This window comes from Ornithodoros turicata, chromosome 1 (assembly GCF_037126465.1).
Source record: "Ornithodoros turicata isolate Travis chromosome 1, ASM3712646v1, whole genome shotgun sequence".
Lineage (NCBI taxonomy): Eukaryota > Metazoa > Arthropoda > Arachnida > Ixodida > Argasidae > Ornithodoros > Ornithodoros turicata.
Window position 1 is genome coordinate 170,668,364 of NC_088201.1, and position 20,368 is coordinate 170,688,731.

General features: G+C 44.2%; 1 protein-coding gene across 7 annotated transcripts in view; it reads left to right on the forward strand.

The window, feature by feature from the left end:
- LOC135378790 (uncharacterized) overlaps positions 1–19,645 on the forward strand; it is a 175,985-nt gene extending 156,340 nt beyond the window's left edge. For 2 of the 7 annotated variants that reach the window (XM_064611873.1, XM_064611874.1), the window contains 15 exons: positions 10,862–11,048; positions 11,107–11,265; positions 11,359–11,457; positions 11,524–11,571; positions 12,602–12,661; positions 14,097–14,177; positions 14,243–14,320; positions 14,432–14,515; positions 14,581–14,655; positions 14,721–14,819; positions 14,882–15,013; positions 15,062–15,258; positions 16,262–16,421; positions 17,949–18,072; positions 19,290–19,645. In XM_064611873.1, the coding sequence (XP_064467943.1) occupies positions 10,862–11,048; positions 11,107–11,265; positions 11,359–11,457; positions 11,524–11,571; positions 12,602–12,661; positions 14,097–14,177; positions 14,243–14,320; positions 14,432–14,515; positions 14,581–14,655; positions 14,721–14,819; positions 14,882–15,013; positions 15,062–15,258; positions 16,262–16,421; positions 17,949–18,067 (1,578 nt within the window). In that variant the 3' untranslated portion in view covers positions 18,068–18,072; positions 19,290–19,645. Of the gene's footprint in view, positions 1–7,244; positions 7,385–10,105; positions 11,049–11,106; positions 11,266–11,358; positions 11,458–11,523; positions 11,572–12,601; positions 12,662–14,096; positions 14,178–14,242; positions 14,321–14,431; positions 14,516–14,580; positions 14,656–14,720; positions 14,820–14,881; positions 15,014–15,061; positions 15,259–16,261; positions 16,422–17,948; positions 18,073–19,289 lie in introns of those variants that run through there. The other 5 variants (XM_064611875.1, XM_064611879.1, XM_064611872.1 and 2 more) reach the window with 5 other exon arrangements.
- The last annotated feature ends 723 nt before the right edge of the window (positions 19,646–20,368 follow it).

Consider the following 20,368-nt stretch of genomic DNA (forward strand, 5'->3'; position numbering starts at 1 on the left):
ACAGACACAGTGTTTGTGCCGACCCAAGAGCGTGTCACATCCCTACGCTGTGCCGATGAGAGCCAACAAGGTCAAAACGGCCGTCCACAGCTGGGATTGTGGCACGCTTGACTTGTAAACATATGCCTCACGTGCAGCCAAGGAGCATTTGCTCATTTATATATTTGTACCTATATATATATATATATATATATATATAAGTTGAAATAAACGAATGCGGTTGACCACGAAAAATAAAGGTATTCAATAAAGATCAGAAGTGGAGACGGTGCTTCTACAGGACAAGGAATAAAAGGGGAACTTTATTAAAAACTAAGAGGGAGTATTCGACGTTTCGACAGCAGCGCTGTCTTCAACAGGAATGGGATCTTATGGTGACGCAAGACAATTGCAAAGAATGAGAGGGGAATATGTACAAGGGGAGAGGGCAGCACACGTGCTTTGTCAAACAAAGGTAAAAGGGTAGAATGAATCACAGGCAGTCATATTCTTCGCCGGAGGGCAATGATTTCATGGGGTGACCAACCGGGGAGTCTGAAAGAGATACAAAAGAGTGTATGTATTTTGAGAGAATCAGGAATTTAGGTTGCGAACTGTTGAGAGGACGCCGGGGTCCTCGTTAATCTGGCTTTTAAATTTGTAGATCAGGAACGATTCTCTTTGTTCTCTAAGGCGTTGGGATGGCTATGTCGTCGGACCTGTGGTTGTTGAATCGGATTCTGAAGGATGTAGCTGTATCGGTCAAACAGCTACATCCTTCAGAATCCGATTCAACAACCACAGGTCCGACGTATCAAAGAAACCTAATCTGCCAGTGTCTCGACATTTTAGTAAACCCGGCCACTCAATTAACGACATAGCCATTTTCGTTCTGCAATCGGGTTTTCCATCCCAACGCCTTAGAGAACAAAGAGAATCGTTCCTGATCTACAAATTTAAAAGCCAGATTAACGAGGACCCCGGCGTCCTCTCAACAGTTCGCAACCTAAATTCCTGATTCTCTCAAAATACATACACTCTTTTGTATCTCTTTCAGACTCCCCGGTTGGTCACCCCATGAAATCATTGCCCTCCGGCGAAGAATATGACTGCCTGTGATTCATTGTACCCTTTTACCTTTGTTTGACAAAGCACGTGTGCTGCCCTCTCCCCTTGTACATATTCCCCTCTCATTCTTTGCAATTGTCTTGCGTCACTATATATATATATATATATTTGTATGTCAAACGTCGCCAAGCCAGTACTGGACAGCTATTTCGGTCTTCTTGGGCCTCATCAGCAGTACGCAGGCAGGCAACGTTTCAGCGGATGGCGTCAGAAGATCACGTGCCACGTGACCTTCTGCTGCCATCCGCTCAAACGTTGCCTGCCTGCGTACTGCTGATGAGGCCCAAGAAGGCCGAAACAGCTGTCCAGTGCTTGCATAGGGGCGTTTGCCTTACAAACAGCTGCTATACGTGCAGCCAAAGAGCTCCTGCTAATTTTTTCCCTTATACATATAAAGCTCGCATATTCGACACTATTCCTATGATAAATCAGCTTCCTTCCAACGTCACTACGATTTTTCTCTACGTTGGAACTCACGACCTTGAGGATTCGCATCCTATTGAGTGTTTCGAGAAGTACAAGATTGTGATCGATCATATCTATACTGCAAGACCATGGACAGCAAAAGTAATCGCAACATTCGTGCCTCCCCGCTTCGTCAATCGCCATCCACACTGCCCTGACTGGGGGCGCATTACGCGATTCAATATTGACACCCATCAGCTCAACACAATGCTCCTTCAGCTCGCTGCAAACGACGAAAGAGTTGGCTGCCTGGATCATCGTTTCTATGACCACGACCCCCTTCTAGTCCTCTCAGCCGACGGACTGCACTCCAGTCCGCTCGGAACCGACATAATGTCATCGCACTGTCGCACATAATACCCTTGCTAGAAGCGCGATATTCTTCATATACATCCAGACATCCGGCATGCTTAACGGATTCACGGACACTAAGACCCTGCTGGTACCAAAAACAACCAGGACTACACGAAATGCAAGACCGTAGACAGGACCGCAGCCGCACTGAATATGCAACCGACACGGTAAAAGAACCCACAAGTCTGTCACAACTAGACACCAGACTGCCTCACACACCGTCTACGAAAGAAAAGAAATCCGGAGCTTTCCTGAAATCCAGGACCCAGCAAACCATGAACATCCAAGAGATATCTCAGAAAGGTCGCAGACGTCGCAGATATCGCACACATCACAGGGATGTCCCCTGAATGTTCACGGTTGGACATCCAGAAATATCACTTTCCTTATGTCGCATAGACGTCCCAAGACATCGGTTCTGTGACTTGCAGCTTTGCTGCTTGGTCTTTGAACAAGCACAGAGGCGAGAGGGACATCATAAGAGGAAGCATATAACCTTGTTTGTTGACCTAGATATCAACTCAATTAAGTATGTTTACTTCATCACAATGGTTATTGCATGATATTGCATGACCATTGTTACAACGCATCAAGAGAGCCCAGTAAGCACCTCCAGGTATTTGAAATAACAAGATTAATTAGCAACAAGATATGTTATATCAGTGACAAATAATATTTCACAAGGAAACATTTTTTAAAAAGTTCATATTTGATAACACAGTAAACTAAATGCATAAGTACCCGCAAACACACACATTCCATTTCCATTGTCAGTTTGATTTACGTTTGTTCCATTCAAATACAGTGTTTTGCACAAAGATTTTTGTAGTTTATTGCTGGTCGAATGATGACTACTTATGATTCAGTAACTTTCTCAAAACTTAATGTTTCGGCACTGAGTCCCTGCCAGAAATATACACACACTATGGTAGCTAAAACGTTCTTCGTTCTCAGAGACTGGATGGAAATGTGATTTATATGTAAGCTCCCATAATCTAGTTGGCATATTACAGTGTATGTGCATAGGTGTAGTATAGCAGGGTAAGTAGTCCCTAGAAAGGAAATAGCCTATAAATTTTGTAATATTTCTTATTAATGAGAGGCAGAAGCAGATGAGAAGCAGATGTGAGAGACATATCGCTCAAAGCTTGGAAACGTTTAAAGAGATTTTACTGGGACACCATCTAACCGAGAAGTGAGCAAGACCAGTTTACCCTTGATCCTGTGTAAGACATAGGTATTGACCATATTAAAACAAATTGTACAAGTATGAAAATTGCTCCATTCTGATATATTCTCTTAAAAGACCTTGTGTCAATTTTGTAGTGTACATTTTTGTACGTGACACGAAGTGACCAGTCACGTTTCATTGCTTCATTCTGAAATATTGTATTAAAAGGCCTTGTGGTAATTTTGCAGTGTACATTTTTTTACATGTGACACAACACGTTACACCAAGTGACATGCTATGACAATGCAAGAGGAACAAACCTTGGCAATCCTCCCAACACCTACAAGCACTTCAAACGAGACAGCAGGATAATGCAGAGGAATTATAAATGAGTATAAGATACCATTTTTTTTATTGCGTGGTTGATGGTAGAATTCTGGCAACATAATCTGTTACACCATGTATGGCAAAGTGATTTCCAGAGAGTGAACAAGCAACTGAAATCGTATGTTATGACGTCCAAAGGTATCAGGTAACATTTTTTTTCATGTCGAAAACTTTTCAATCTTACATAATTAATCACCTTTTTAATGAACCACAGTATTTATTTCAAGGACAAAGTTTGAAAGAGTAATGTTTTCAATTAACAAATTACACTGTCTGGAAAGGCAACTCCACATTTTTTTAACAACCCAATTCTATCCCGTGAACTGGGCAAACAAGGGGAAGTAACATGATGCCAGGAGGACCTCAATGAAGCATGAATATGCTGGTACATTTACATAATGAATTTCCTAAGAGATATGTATTTCTCCATTACTAGGAAGCTGTCATGGTACCAAGGCAATTTCATTCTTTTATAACTCTCAAGCTTTCCGCAAAGCCACTCTTAATAAAGTACAGTGGAATGTTGGCGATGAGAAACCACATATATGGCGGTGCAACAAATTTCTTGCCAATAAGGAGTCGAACCGATATTGTATTTAGTTAAAGTTCAGGATCACACATTCCAGTTCGTGTTCTCAAGTGGGAAAATGCCAGATCAAACCAGTTAGCAAAAGTAGACTTTTCAATCGAAGCCTGGCACATATATGTGTCCTTTGTTATTTACCGTTTAGAGAACATACACTTAAATTGATGGGTTATCTTTTCTTATCGTTTTTAAAACTGCAGTGCGAGGCATGATTGATTTGAACAACAACAAAAATGTGGAAGATATGCCTCATTAACATGGGCTGCACACACCTTAATCGGCACACCGCTGTCATCTCGCAACATAAAAGAAATATTCCGCACAATGTGCACGCAAGACGGCAATTAGGCCATGAAGAATAATGAGCATTTTATCTGACCGGTTATAGGCATTTACCATGAGGCTTCAGTACGAGTTCTGTTCAAACTTCCAATTTTGGATCACTCAGACTTTTACATTAGGGAGTGGATCGCTCGTTACCACTTCCTGTCCGCCTTCACGCACGAATCTATCGTCAGACACGGCAGACGAATCAAGATTGTGTACAACGGGAACATATTTCTGCCACCCTCCATGCAGCCCATGCATCCTAATTTCCCTTTGCCCAGTCCATGTTGTCCTTCCCACATGCAGAAAGGGAACCCACTGAAACATTCTACAATACGAAACACAACGCACATCGGTTGCTTCTTCATACCCCTTCAGATGAAGCGTGCAGTCCGAAGTCAAAAGTGGTTTATATAAGTACGATTAAGGCCCGGTTTCACCAACACTGGTTAACTTTGAAACAAGATCAAGGGTTGTTAAAACTTGAAGTTAAACTGAAGTAAAACTTGAAGATGTTAGTTACGTGATGAATGTTCCAGTGATGATAACTCCCTTTAGTGAAGCAGAGATAAGCATCAAATTCAAGTTAAGGGACAATTGACCTCGGTTCAAATGCTAATCGGCATTAGTGAAACTGGGCCGAAGCGAAGTGTGTTTGTGGGCACATTGGTGCACGAAAATATTATACAGGTGTGCGAATAAACTGTGTAACAGCCATGGCACTACGACGGCACGCAATGGTTGGATGGATGGATTCATAGCGGCACCCCTGACGAGCCTCTTTGTAATGAGGGTCCAGCATTCGGTAGCCCGAGATTCGGACATGGCAATTACCTACTATTTCTTCATAGTCTCTACAAATGCGTCGATTTTCAATTTTCCTATTCAATTTGTGGTGCATGAGATTTCCACTGCGTGACACTGGCTGTGTTGGCGCTGTAGTTGTTGGCGCAGGGTATCTTGCACTGGTCCGGTATACTACTATTGTACTACTATTACTCAGTTCGGTACTTCCTTCCTCTCAGTTCTTAGTTTGTGATGTTTTTGAAGAGCCCATTGTCCTAATCGGTGTTCTGTGGTTGTCACCTCTGCTTCGTCGCAGCTTCCTGACAGGGATCTGAGTGCTGCGCGGGGCCCCAGTGCTATGCACTCAATTATCATATGATATGTGGACTCAATCTGCCTGTCCCGCATAGTTGGCACTGTGCATCCGTCGGTTCGAATTTGTTTCTCCACTCCCGTGTTCGCAATGTGCCACTTCTGGCTTCGAATAGTAGGCCGCTTTCTCGGGAATTATCGTAGAGTCCTAGCCCGTTGGCTATATCTGTTTTGGTTGATCTCTACACTTGTAATGCTGGTTTGTTTTCCATTCGGCGTTTCCAGTCTTCCGTCTCTGCTGTTGTAATTGTTGTCGTAATTCTTTGTTGCTGGGTCTGCGTGAGGTGCGGTCCACAAGCATTACAGGGATGTGGTACTTATCTGCCGGTTTTCTTGTTCGTTGATTCCATTTGGTTGTTAATCACACGAGTAGTGTAGCTTTATATATTAGTCGTGGCCACCTGGTATCTTCCATTTCAATAAGTCTACTCTCGTAGGATAGTTTGCTATATGTTTCTCTTGCTTCGAATGAGGAGAGACCAAGGTGTCCCATGACTGCTTCATTAGGTGTCGATTTGAGGATTCGTAGTGCCAGTCTTCCAATTTCGTGTTGCCTTCTCTCCAGGTATTCTCTTGTTGTTGATAAAATGCATATCACTCCGTTTGCGTATGTGATACCAGGGACTACCACCATTTTCCATACTTCGCGTACCACATGTGTGTCAACAGTGACTGATGACGATACGGAGCTCGTTGAAGGTTGAAGTCCACTCAGTGTACTAAAGCCCTGATCCTTACAATATGGTCAAAAAACTTCCTCTAACAGCTATATAATAGTGTATACCTTCCTTCAACATCGAGCATTATTATTTTTTCTTTTGCCATGTTTTCTGCACTTAATAACCTCGCTCCCTAGGTGGCGCAAATTTTGTACCAACTATGTACTGTGTCAACTAGCCAAGTCAGGCCGGGCCTCCTAGCCGAGCATGGAGGAAGGAAACACAAGGAGCGGCTCTTCCCTCCAGACTAGCGTAGCCACCCTCTAGCGGTCGCTCGGGTCAAAATCGCCATTGCTTCCTGTCCACCACGTGATCCCCTCTAAAGTTTCGGTTTTGCAAGGCTTTGTTTCTCGCGCTGCTGTCCGTATGATTTTGCTTCTTGGAAGTAATTTATTGTGAAAATGTGAGCACCGTCGTAGAAACGACGTATGGTAATGTGTTCCTGTCCCGGCTGCGGCTCTCATTAAACTGAAATCAGCTCTGTCACGGGAACGCGTTTTGTTCGTAAGTACACGGTAACTTGCTTTAGTCGCCCGTGTGTCTTCGAGTCATCTTGAATTGTTCATTTGGGACCTCAACTCTGCCGCAGATTCATTTCATATCTTCAGTTGTTGTACAAATCTGATTAATGGAACGGCATTCTTAACCACTTAGTCAAGAAAAGTACATACGTTGGAAGTAACCGTTGCCACACGTTATGTTTCCGGTCCCGCGTACTCCTTTTGCGTTCTGCACGCTGTGACTGGTCTTCTAATAGAACAGTAAACATTCGTAACACACAGAAATAAAGTGCAAGCACGCGTTCAACGTAATACTGCCACCTGAACTGCAACACAACTACAGCTCGCGTCGTCTGCTTTGCTGGAGCCATGCTGTCTGGAGGGTCACGTGAGCGGTCACGTGGTAGACAGGAGCATCCCAGAATGGAATGCGAGGCCGGCTACGCTCGTCCCGATAGAAAACTGTCGGAGGGGCCGCTCCTTGTGTTTCCTTCCTCCATGTAGCCGAGCAGCCGTTGCCGCCTTGCCGCCATTTTATGAGTTGGTAATCATTTCTGTTGCTGGACAGCGTGGAGCGGCTTTTGGGAGGATGAAACCGGGAGCAGATGGCGTAACTATTCTCACTGTCCTCTCTTTTGCCCTGTTCTTGGTTGACAAGCTTTGACTGTGTCGGGGTGTGTCCACAATTGTTGTTAGGCCTAACGCGTATTTTGGCGGATTGCAGCTCAACAATGCCGAAGTATAGCAAAGGGTATTTGCACAAGAAGGCGGCGCGAGAAGTTCGCGAAACAATTTCTGCACTTAGCGAATAATCTGTGTACACACAGTCGCAGAGTGTGCATGCAGAACCGCTTCGAGAATCGCAGTGTGTGCATGCAGGACCGCTTCGAGAGCCGCAGAGTGTGCATGCAGAGTCGATTCGAGAACGAGATTCTGTTTTTCTTTCTGATGAGCATTCAAGTAGTGATTGTGGTCCGTCTGGCTACACGGGTGCGTCCGTGTCAGAGGTAAACCTTGTTCCTGAGAATTCCGATGCAGCGTCGCAGTTTCACATGCCAGATGCCCCTTTTCCAAACATACACGACACCACAACATCCGAAAGTGATTCAAGCACTCCGAGCGAGGAATGGTCCCCACAGAACTTCGCTTCAGAGCTGCGATCGTGGGCCGCGCGTGAAGGTATAACGCAAACAGCCCTGACTGGCCTTCTCAAGCTACTGCGCAAACACGAGTGCCACCAGAACCTTCCGATGGATGCGCGAACGTTTTTGCAGACTCCTCGGTGTAGCGCGAATCACATCATTAGCATGCATCCAGGAGAATACTGCCATTTTGGGTTGCTTGAATGCCTTAAGAAAGCTCTGGAAGGGATAGATATTGTACCACAACATGTCTTGCTCATGTTCAATGTTGACGGCCTGCCTCTGGCCAAGAGCTCAAAATCTGAATTGTGGCCTATTCAGTGTGTGATCAAGGATATAGATATGACACCTTTCGTTGTTGGTGCGTACTGTGGAACCACAAAACCACACTGCTCTAATGATTTTCTGAAAAAATTCATTGATGAGTTATCTGTAGTGCTTCGTGAGGGAATCTCAATCACAGGAACAGTAGTACAGGTGGAGTTTCGGGCCATGATTTGCGATGCACCTGCACGTTCCTTTATATATGGAATCAAGGGGCATACTGGTCATGCAGGCTGTCCCAAATGCACTGATGAGGGGGATTATTACAAGAATAGAATATGCTTTGCCACAACAACATCCTCTCTGCGGACAGACAATACCTTCCGGGCGCAGGCTGATCCAGATCATCACCGCCACTTGTCAGTAATCACAGAGTTGCAGATTGACATTATAAAAACTGCACCTCTGGATTACATGCACCTTGTGTGCCTAGGTGTGATGAGAAAACTGATACTTCTTTGGGTATCAGGTCCTCTAACTGTCCGCATTGGACCACCGCAAAGGGCAACCATAAACATGATGGCTGCGGACTTGCAAAAGTGCATTCCGAGTGACTTTGCACGGAAGCCACGTGGTGTAGATGAGGTGGACCGGTGGAAAGCCACAGAATTTAGACTATTCTTGCTTTACACCGGTCCTGTGATACTTGAGACAGTGCTTCCAAAACCACTGTTTCAGAACTTCCTCACACTACATGGTGCCATATCTATTCTGGCTATGGAAGGGCTGTGCCAACAGCAGAATGAGTATGCTTCAGCATTGCTTCACCATTTTGTGAGCACATTCGCTGAAATCTACGGCCATGAGTCTGTGTCGTATAACGTACATTGCCTCCTCCACTTGACAGACGATGTAAAGAACCTTGGGCCCCTGGATTCCTTTAGCGCTTTTCCATTTGAGAGCAACATGCAAGCGCTCAAAAGGCAGCTCAAGAAACCAGGAGCAACTCTATCCCAGTTGTACAACCGTTACAGTGAGAAACAGCTTGCTCAGCTGGAAGTTGTCAGAGAGGAGAAAAGATTAGGCTTCAGTAAGACACACAACCGTGGTCCACTCCTTGATTGCTGCACTGAGCCACAGTATGACACCATGAGGACGGGCACCTTTGTTTTAAAAACGAAAGGACCTGACAGCTACTGTTCTGTGAATGGAAATATTATATCCATAAAGAACTTTGCGACATTGCACTCAACAGGTGAACCTTGTGTGATTGGGTACAAGTTAACAGCCGTAGGTGACCTGTACTCGAAACCATTTCCATCATCCTTGATAGGCACTTACATTGTCAATGAAGAACCGCACCTGAAAGCTTGGCCTTTGGTGAATGTTCAAAAAGTCGTATGCCTGTGTTATGGCACGAGAAAGGTAGCAATGTCACTAATACATCTGCAGTGCTAGTAAATTATGATTACTCATGCTCCTCAGGAACCAACCTTCACCCCATCAGCAAAGTCTGTTCACTCTGAAAGTATTCCCGCTCTCTAGCATTCCACCACTATCTAAAGGATCTGTAATGTGAATGACAAACCTATAAAAATACCTGTATGCTTTTTTGAAAGCTTGTAACGCAAGTATAGATCGACATTTCCGGCCCAGAAACTCTCAATCACCTGGTAAGTCATGAGTAGAGCCGCGGCTACGAACTCACATGAAGGTCGATGTGATGTATTGCTGAGCTTGATCAGGACGCATATTAGTGCACTTACCATGTAACGTCACTGAGCAGGTGTGATATCTGGTGTGTGCACTAATATGCGTCACGATTGAGCTCACCGACAAGCTGCTGCCGACAAGCCGCCATGCTGACCTTCACGTGAGTTCATAGCCGCGGCTCAACTCACGCGTTGTCAGATGATTGTGATCGTGGGTTCCGAGGCTGGATTTGCCGAGCTATGCACGTGGCACGCTTCGGATACATAGTAGTTATGCGGTATGTTGAGCATTTGTTCAGCAATCGAATTTCACACGTTCCAACACAATCATGTCAACTGTTTAGACCAAACTTATCAGGAGTTGCTGCCCTCCTTCAAAAAAAGTGCAGCAGTAATTAGGAAACGCGGTACGTTATACTGCAGTATCACGTGATGTCTGTCCACCTATCTGAAGCCTACCTGAAGCTTTAACTTTGGCAAATGTTGAGGGTCACCACTTTTCAGTTTCTAAAGGTGTCCAAAACTGTTTAGTGCTAGAGAGTATGAAGAACTGAGAGGTGATGACTTGTGTGTGTCATCGCACAGCCTAGTTCTGCATAATGGTACCTTGAAACATTGTTGTTATATTTCACATTACAGTTCCTTTAAGAAGTTTCCTTATGTTTCTTTAATGATGGGGTGGGGTTTTCGGGTTCAGATGTATGAATTAAATTAGGCCCTTCCTTCTGTGAATGAAATTAACATCTCTGCTGTGCAACTCTGGAAAGTTAAAGCAATGCAGACAAGGTTGATGTTGATGCCACTATGACTGCATGCAGCATAGCCCTGTCTAGCATGAGCTGCTCTTGATCATTGTGAATGTAACCCCTGATTCATGGTTCCTACGGGGCCTGTTGAAATGCACACAGGAATGCTGAATTGCCAAACGTGTTTCTGCCCTGCATGCACTCTACAAAAACCAATATGCAGGTGCCCTATGCAATTGTGCATTTTGAAGAGCATAACGAGGTGGAGGTCGTGCCTTGTTCATGGCTCACCGGCAACGCATGCAAATGGCCCACCTTGCCTACTTATAAAGTCGAAAGACTCATAAGGAAGGGTTGTCATCCCGGTAACCAGTGCGAAGAAATGGAAGTTGTGGTCAAAGGAATTTTCAGTAAGAACCCCTTCATTTGGAAGTGAGAAATCTTTGTTGATTTTATTTTCACTTTCAGAGTGCTACGAAGATGCACGGAAAATGTTACCTCTGTCACAGTACACATCCGACCTAAGCGCAACTGAATTGCCTCCAAAAAGGGTTAGGCGAGCAAGGGTTATTGACAGTGATGAAGATGATGAGTTTCCTCCTGTACCCTCCAGTTTTGTAGCAAAAGGTACTGTTCGTACTACGCTATTCTTGTAGCTGTTTTTTAGGGTGGCTGCCAATCAGCACCTGCACTCACTGCAAGCTTATTTCAACACTGCAGATACATCTGTGTGCCTCACAAGCAGCTCTGTCATGGACAAAGCAGGGTCCAAGGATGCTATGGATAATGCAAATGAAAATATGGGTGCAGTCCAGCTAGGTGAGTTCCGCACAGAAGGGTTTGTGAATCATCCAATAATGAACTGTTCCGCACCTTTGTCCTTAGACGCAAGGAATTCCACAGTGTCCTGGGCAGATGCCGATGACGATGCAGGTACTTGTGAGAACATAGTTATCTGTAAATGACTGAAGGAATTCATGTGAAGCTAATACCCCTGTCACACGGGGAAACTGAATGTCATTCCCAACGAACGACATTCATATGAATGACATTCGCAAAGGCTAGCCGTAGCTACACGGCAAAGAGAAATGACATTCCGTGCTGATGATAATGGCCATTTGTGAAATAGTTGGACAGCTTCATACTAGTGTGCATGCACTCAATCTTTATATACTTTTGCGTGCTTCTGAAAACTGCGTTCAACATCGCGCCTTCGAACCTGCGGTTTGCTTTGAGTCCGTGCTTTGCATGTCGTACAAGGCCGAAGCCAAGTTGGGTACGCATCTGGACGGAGGAGGTCACCAAACAAAATGGCTGATCGCGCCGAGAACGATTTTGCGGCCGGCTGTGAACAATGCCACGCGCAACAGCTGATCTGTCTCGTGATCTGTCCACTGGGTCCGTTCTTTTTCCTCACGCGCAACAGCTGATATGGCTGGAACTACAGTGGGTGTAGGAGAAACTCCTGCCATGATGTCCGCCATAGCGCTGAGCATGGCGTCAGTGTTGACAGCGGACGAGAGTAGTTGGGTAGTATCGTGTCAACATTACTTTACCTCTGCTTTCCTCATCTCAGATGTCACAATTTTAACAAAAATTAATGACTGTAAATTTTTCAGTCGCATTTCTGTCGTTCTGATTGCTTGACGTTGTTGTTTCTCACTGCCTCTCTACCGTCCAGGGTATGCAGTTCGTGCGAGGAGGAAGAGTAAATGAGTTCCTCGAACACATTCGCTGGGCGAATGTCAGTCGCGTGTAATGCCATGCTGCGTACCCGTGTAGCACTGAACAAATGACATTCTTACGAATGCCGTTCATTGGGAATGACATTCAGTTTCCCCGTGTGACAGGGGTATAACCTTGCAGCCTATAATAGTGGGCAACTTTTGGCAATTGCTCGATTGTGTTCATATTGGAAGTACAGGCCACTGCTCAATCTAATACTGCGACTGTCCTTGTGCAGATGTATTTGCAAGCGGTACTTTTACGCCAATGGTCGGGGCACAGCAACACAAAGTGCGAGGTAGAAATATGGTATTACCAATGTTAATAGCAAATAATCACCCGTAAAGGACAACTGAAAAAGGCTAAAGCTGCATGTCTGCTCTAGGAAGCTGAGTGGTGCACCTGATACAAACTTATGTCACAAAGTGCTTATATTATCTATTAAGAAACAGCCTCTGCATTGAGTAGGATCCCCAGAAAACAGTATAGGAACATTCTATGCCAAACGTCCCAGATATTGCGCTCAAATCCCAGATTTCTTTCAAATATATTGTGGTTGATTGTCCCCATGCAGCCAATCCTCTCCTGGCATATTTTCCCCGCAAAACATTTTTTGTGCTGTTGATGCCTCTTGAAGAATGCGATGGGACACGTGACCCACCTTGTGAAAAAAAGTTCAAACAAACTTTTTCGAAAATTCCAATCAAATCTCTTGTGAGTGAAGGCAAGGCATAACGCTTCCGAACACTGAGCCGAGACTGTGGCTACCGGGAACGCAGGGAGTACAGCACTCATTTCGCGTGAGAGCACCTCCTGATTTGCGGTGATGGAGATGGTTGAAGTAGGTGCCGATCCGATGGCCAGATAAGCCTCCGTCGGCGTAGATGATGGGCTCTTGAGGTGCGCTTTTTCGGTTTTGGCTCATTTGAACCCAGCTGTGGATATTTCATCTCATGCGCCGTTTTCTGGATTTATAAGGGATAGAATGGCTTTCAACAAGGATTGTTTCTCTTTTGCCTAAATTCCCTGGATTATAATGAGGTATAATTCTGCAATTTTGAGAGCCATTTAAACTGTTCAGATTTGCTACTAGGAGGCATAGATCTTGTTAAAAATAATCTGAGATGCATAGCCTTCAAAGGGTACGCAGAGAAATATTATGAATTTTAGAAATATTGCATTTTACCACATACCAGAATTCCGTAAAAGATTCCTAAGGTTATTGAAATTTTACAATTTTCTTGGGGCATAAACTCTCGATAAGAAGTGTCGATCAACCTACAGCAGTCTTGACACAAAAGTATTATGCTTTGCCTTCGCTCAGAAGGGATCTGGCTAGAATTTGCGAAAAATATATTTTGTTAGAATATTTTTTCACCAGCTATGTTACATGTCCCATTGCAACCTTCAAGAGCTATCTACGGCGTGAAAAAAAAAGTCAAAAACTACAATTTATTTAATGGAAATCGGGAATGGTCCTGAATGGAGTGGTGTAATTTGAATAAGGGTCAAAAGGCAGGCTAACTGGTGTTACATGATGAATATCAATAAACCTGAAGACAAGGAATTTTAAAGAAAAAGAATTGGAACGAGAGGGGGAAGGAGAAAGACTGTGTTCCAGGAAGCGTTTATGATAGTCAGTGTGTTCCTTTTCTCAGGGTTTGTCATTCTCTTGGTGAATTTCCTTGAAGCAAAATGTATGTTTAAGGTTCGTTTTCCTACAAATTATACAGGTTCTTCCACTGGTCAACTGATGGCCAATGCCCACTTGCAGCCCGCCCAGCAACAACATGGAAGGGGAACGGCAGGACAAGGTAAGTAATGCCGAAACATGACTGCATTGCTCCGTATTGTTGCAACAAAATGGTTGTGCATGCAGGTTGCTCGTCAGTAACGTCTGCTCCTTCTGTTGCCACTGCTCACGCATGGCCACGTGAAATGATGATGGAGGAGTATGGTAATTGGAATCATCACTATATGCAATTATGTTCTGGTTCTCAATTATATTATATATGGTTCTTGACAGTGCCCATATGAATTCCACAATATGATGTACCTTACTACACAGGCTATTCACCTAGGACTGCTCCTTCAATCCTCACACCTCTGCAGTCTCCAGGGCAGCAACATAGACAGGGAATGACAGGACAACGTAAGTATTTCTGGAGCATGACCGCATATCTTCCTCATGTCACAGTCAAATGGTTGTGAATGCAGGCTCCTCATCTGTGACATCTACTCCAGTGCCTACTGCTGGTTCATGGCCACGTGAACAGTTGATGGAAGAATATTGTAACTATGCAATTTTGTTTCGTTCTGGTTTAACAGCCTACCTATAGAGCACCTATACATTATAGCTTACTACACAGGCTGTTCACCTACCACTACTGTTCCTCCAGTTTCGAGTGGTCCATTGCAGCCTCCTGAGCAAACAGACGTGCGGATCTCAGAAGCTGGTAACTATTCCCAATTACCTACATTGGTCCCCTATGTTGCAGTGAGATGTTTGTGTATACAGGCTACTCACCCGAGCCATCTGCTGCTTCGGTGCCAAATGCTCCTACACTGCCAACAAAACCAACACGAAAGGCATCTACTTTTCCAGTGTCAAGTGCTCCTTCACGGCCATCTAAACCATTGTCACAATATGGTAAGAACAACATTGTACCCATGATTCAATTGTGACAAATGGCTGTAGAGTTCCAGGAGCAAGTCCTCGTACAATTTAGAGTACTGCGTGCAACATTAATGGAACATGGCGCACTACTTGAAGGTCTAGTGCCACTACGGACCACTCTTATTGAGGAAACAAAGCTCCTGCCCCAGCCAATGAAGACTGTAGAGGAAGTGGATGAGTTTGAGCAGCAGCTCACACGTGACCGTGAAAAGCAGCTGGTGAGATCATTAACATTGTACAGAGTAGTAGGCTTTACCATTTGCACTAAATGCTGACAGTGTTTTTTTCCCTGAGTGACTAATAATTTTCCGTGTTGCATTTTACATAATTGCCAAAAATACAGCTTATGTATCTTTTCATACAGTCGGCAGAAATGAAGAAAAGCAATTTGTTGGGCAGGAAATGGAGAAAGCTGTGACTTCTGCTTTCTCATACACCAGTTTGGTTTTGTCATTTCTGTGTTTGGAACCCGTTTTTCCCACTTGTTTTGTACCTATTTTTGCTGTGACTTCCAATGATTACTCTGTTCCATAAGAATACATCAACCATATCTGGCTCATTCCAATTCATATAGTCTAACATGGGAAATAATTTTTTTATGTCAATGCAGAAAATATCACCAGTGAGAGAGCAGGACATCTCAGACACAGGTTCTCGCTCTGAGTTTGATGGCCTCCCACTGTGGGTTGGCTCTACATACAATTCTGCAATGTAGCACACCAATAGTACACAAACTTCAGTATACTGTAAAAGTGGTCAACCGTATGTGATACATTGGATTAAATTAGTTATACCAGTCGACAGAGGGTCCTAATGATATTACTGTCAGAAGGGTATTCCAACCTTTCATAGCAACCAGATGAATTTGCCAAATATTTGTTAGTGTGTTTTTATTGCTGCTTCATCAATATATACCGAAGTTGGTATACTATTCGTGTGCCACATTGAAGCGTAGTCGGGGGAACCACCCCACACTGGGCGGCTGTGAACTCCCATAGAAATTTTAGTTGTGAGAACTTGCCTTGGAGGGGTTCCACTCGAGAATGGTTGATCGCTTAAGGCTCAGGCATGTGTCTTTCTCGCTTGTTTGACACACTGTCCAACCTACATATTTTCATTTTTGAAGATATATTACTCCCACCTTGGTCGATCAAGTGGTATTACTCAAGTATTTAATGTCATATCTCAATGCTCTTCATAATAGTACTTCACTGATCACAGGTAGGCGAGCTCTCGCTGCTTGGCGGAAACACAGTGAAGTCTTCAGTGAGACGGATCATGTCCCACATACTCTCAGACGAACTTGGGCAGCTCTACAGTTGGGAGGGGCGAAAAGGAAAGCTCAAGTTCCTGGAGCTCAAGTTTCCCAGCATAATCCTGCGTAAGTGGTGCCTGTGTGCGATTTTTGTTCCTCACTGCTGCTGTGATATTATACATCTTTGTCAGAGAAGTGCATTGTCTAAGTAGTGCTCAAAACTGTGTAGTGTAGTGCTTTGAGGACAAGTTTACCACATTGTGGCGCTGACATAGCACACATATACATGTTTCTGCACTCCTGTAAGTCAAAGATGACACTGAAGCATTCATCACGCGCCAACTAATGTTCGTAAACAATAATTGAGTGCTAACATAATATTTAGCAACCCTTTATCTCAGTTAAAGCTTGTGTTGAAACACACGTCCTCCCTTAAAGGGACGGTCTCGTACAGCCGGGGCGATTCCGAAACTTAGCCAAAACTAGTTTCATGAGTACTGTACACATACAACCATCAAAGTTTCATTCGGAATAACCAAGTCGTTTTCGAGGAATTTGTCGAAACGTGCCGTAAGAGCAGACGACGAAAGCTGCGCCTCTCTCATGCATACGTCACCTATGACGTCGGCCCGCGGGTGCGTCGTCGTTGTCATGGTAGTTGTAACTTGCAGAAGCACATTGGTTTGAGTAATCCCCTTTGCTCTCGAAATGGGGACACTCAGGCATATACCTCCGCGAGCGGAGAATGTAGTCCGAGCATTGACTGTGGGGGTCTCCCATAATGTGGCGCACAATCGGATACGTGAAAGCTAAGTCACGTGTTTTCTTTCCGCGAGTATTTAATGCGGTTTTTAAATAAACACGTTCTCCTTCTCCATGTACGTCGTCAGCGACACTTCATTTCGAAGCATGATCAGTGTACAACGGGGAGTGTAATGGAAGCGCGCGTAATATATTTTTGGTCGGAGCTGTAATGCGACCGCGCGCGCCGATGGCCAGCGACTTCAGATTTGTGATCGTGGATGAGGCTGTTCTGCGACTTTTAACTTGTTTCTGAGGATTAACATAGTTGTTCTGAATCACCATGCTTGCCACTACTTAGAATGCGCGTTTTTCACCTGAGAACTGAAAGAAAATGTACGAGAGTTGCCGCGGTGCCCAGTAACTTCTGAAAGTCGTCTGCTCACGCCGATGCACTAGCACGCGCAAAAGCAGACGATTTCTGTATCCTATCACGGACTTACCCGCAGGGCGACGTGGCCGTTCTTATTGTTGCCAACACAGATCGCGGCGTGCTCTGCAATCTTTATCAATTTAATTCGGTTATTTAATAACTGTGGCGTGTTTTGTCGGGTAAATTAGCAGTATTCCATTTTCAACAAAGGGCAATCGAATGGTACACTTTATGAAAGGGGCAGGGGGTACGAGACCGTCCCTTTAAAGTTAACCAGAGTTGGTGAAACTGGCGCATAGTTGCATTTTGTTCAGTTCAAGTGTCACAGGATTGTATAATGCATGAGTGAAACAGGTTCAGAGTAATGTCATGTCTCTACCTATAATTCAGTAATGTGTTCATAGCCTTCTGATTAATGCTAACAGAGGATTTTCCTGGTTAGACTCTGTATAATGCTCAGTTCTTGTGTGTTTTTTCAGGTGCACTGCACACACACAAGAAGCTGTCAAAGGCTACAGAATTTGAAGTAGAAGCAGCAATCAAGGAGTGGCTGCGACATGCGCCTCAAAGATGCAAGCGAGGGCAACCAGGGTGCTGAATTCGGTGTGTAGTATATTATTTGTTGTGCTAAAATTTTGTGCTTAATGAACAATTGCTGACAAGTAGAGCATAGCTCGTTCATGAATTACACTGTGGGTAGACAAAGATTGGTTAAATTTTTTCTTCAACCTGATAAATGATTGACTACCTTAGTAACGACCAACATTCACACAGTTTCCATTGAATGAAAATTTCTCACTGGGAACGGAGCGATGCTTGGCATTTGGGGTCTTGTTGGTTGAGAAAACAGTTGCGAAGCTTAAAACGAAGCAAACCTCTAAAGATTCCCTCTCTTAACTCCTGTAACATGTGTAACGACACCGGTCGTCTCGTGTGGGCCACCGCCTGTGTGTCTGGCACGTGCTTAGTAACTTCTTTGTCCAGACATCGATTTCATTCTAAAATATCGCCAGCGGTATCGCCAAATACCGCCGAATATCGCCAAAACTGACGAAAAGCTGTACAGCAAAAATACCTCTGCCGCTCGGGGACGGGAAATCGTGTTCACTGGAATATCACACGGTACGGATTGATGTTGCACTGTTACTTTAACACTTTTTTGGTGCAGAGTCTCCCTTTAAGGAAGTGCACTTAAACAGTTTTCCTTGCGGTTTCGATCTAGCCTAACTGTTTTTGCGCAGCAGCTATGTATTTGAATATATTCGGTATGGAAGAGGCATTTGACTCGGTTCAAAATTTGAATTGAACATATAAGTACTCGCTTCAGACATTCGAAAAATATTTGCACTGCACTATTAGAGTTGTGACCAAGCACATCAGCAAGTTTATCAGTTTGTTACCCACCACCAAATGCAGACGTGCAATCAAGCTCTCCAGTGATTGATGCATGCCAAGCAAAGTCCAACTTCCACTGCCGAATTGTGTCCTTGCTTTCAGCAGGGCTTCTCCTTTTCGATTAAGCTCTGAGTTTTGGAAATTGGCTGTACAATTGGCTGGCTAAAAATGGCTAGGAAGCAAGCAAGCTGGTGAAGATGATGCATAATGTAAAACCCTGAGACAAGGGAACACTAAAGGACAGACACAACACGGAGTCTCAATGAGACTTTGTGTTGTGTCTGTCCTTTCGTGTTCCCTAATCTCTGGGTTTTACATTATGCGTTGTACAATGTGTCTGAGGCAGAACAATATAAAAGACCTGAATGAAGGAGAGAACTTGTACTTCTTCGGGTGGACTGATTCACATTTGTTTGTCTTTTCAGCTCACAAGAAGAAACACGAGGCAACTTGAGCTGTTTCTACAGGGTCATGACCTATCCGTGTGCACCAAATATGTTGGCATCCTGTACTTTCTAATGACTCAGTCTATGATGACTATCATGGTGTCTGCTTTTAGAGCTTATGGGTAGGCTTAATTGTGCCAAGTTTCAAAAAGGTCATGCTGTGCAAGCAGTGAACTGAACAAGCAGACAGTGAACTTCAGATACAGCGACCAGCAAGCTGTCAGGGTTGTTTGCCACTCGATAACTGACCTTCGAAATGTTTGCTCCGGCCCTTCTGGGACCTGCTGTTCAAGCAAGGAAAATTTCATTGAGAGCTGTGAGCAAGGAACTTGAGAAACTCAAATGGGGAAACCACAACACTGGCATCCCGCAAGGAGGCAGGACATCATGTTGCAGCATCTAACAAATGAAATGATTGAAATTCTTGTATCATACTTGGGATGCAGGACAAGAATTTCAATCATTTCATTTGTTAGATGCTACAACATGATGTCCTGCCTCCTTGCGGGATGCCAGTGTTGTGGTTTCCCCATTTGAGTTTCTCAAGTTCCTTGCTCACAGCTCTTAATGAAATTTTCCTTGACTATATCTACCAATGAGATCTATGTACAAATACTAATTGTCATTCTGTTCAAAGTAATTGCAAAGTTCTGTATACAGCCTTAGTAATGTTTTACTTGCACCAGTATGCCTTAAGGGACCAGGGCAGTCTGCATACCTGTGATATATACATTGTATTGTACCTCTGTTTTATACGGGTGTAATTTTATAGGTCCCCACCTCAAAGTTTGATAGTTCCTTTTGTCTTAGAATTTTTCTTCAATGCACTAAGCGTGCCTTAAGGGACCAAGGCAGTCAGCATACCTGTGATGTATATTTACTATAGTACTTCTGCATGGTACGGGCACACTTAGGTCCGCCCACTTTTGAGCTGTAGCACGCCTTAAGGAAGCAAGGCAGTCACCACATAACTAATATAAATGCTGTTGTACTTATGTACCTGCACAGAGTGCACAATGCCTGTGATATATATACCTTCTATTGTTCCTCTCCTGGTG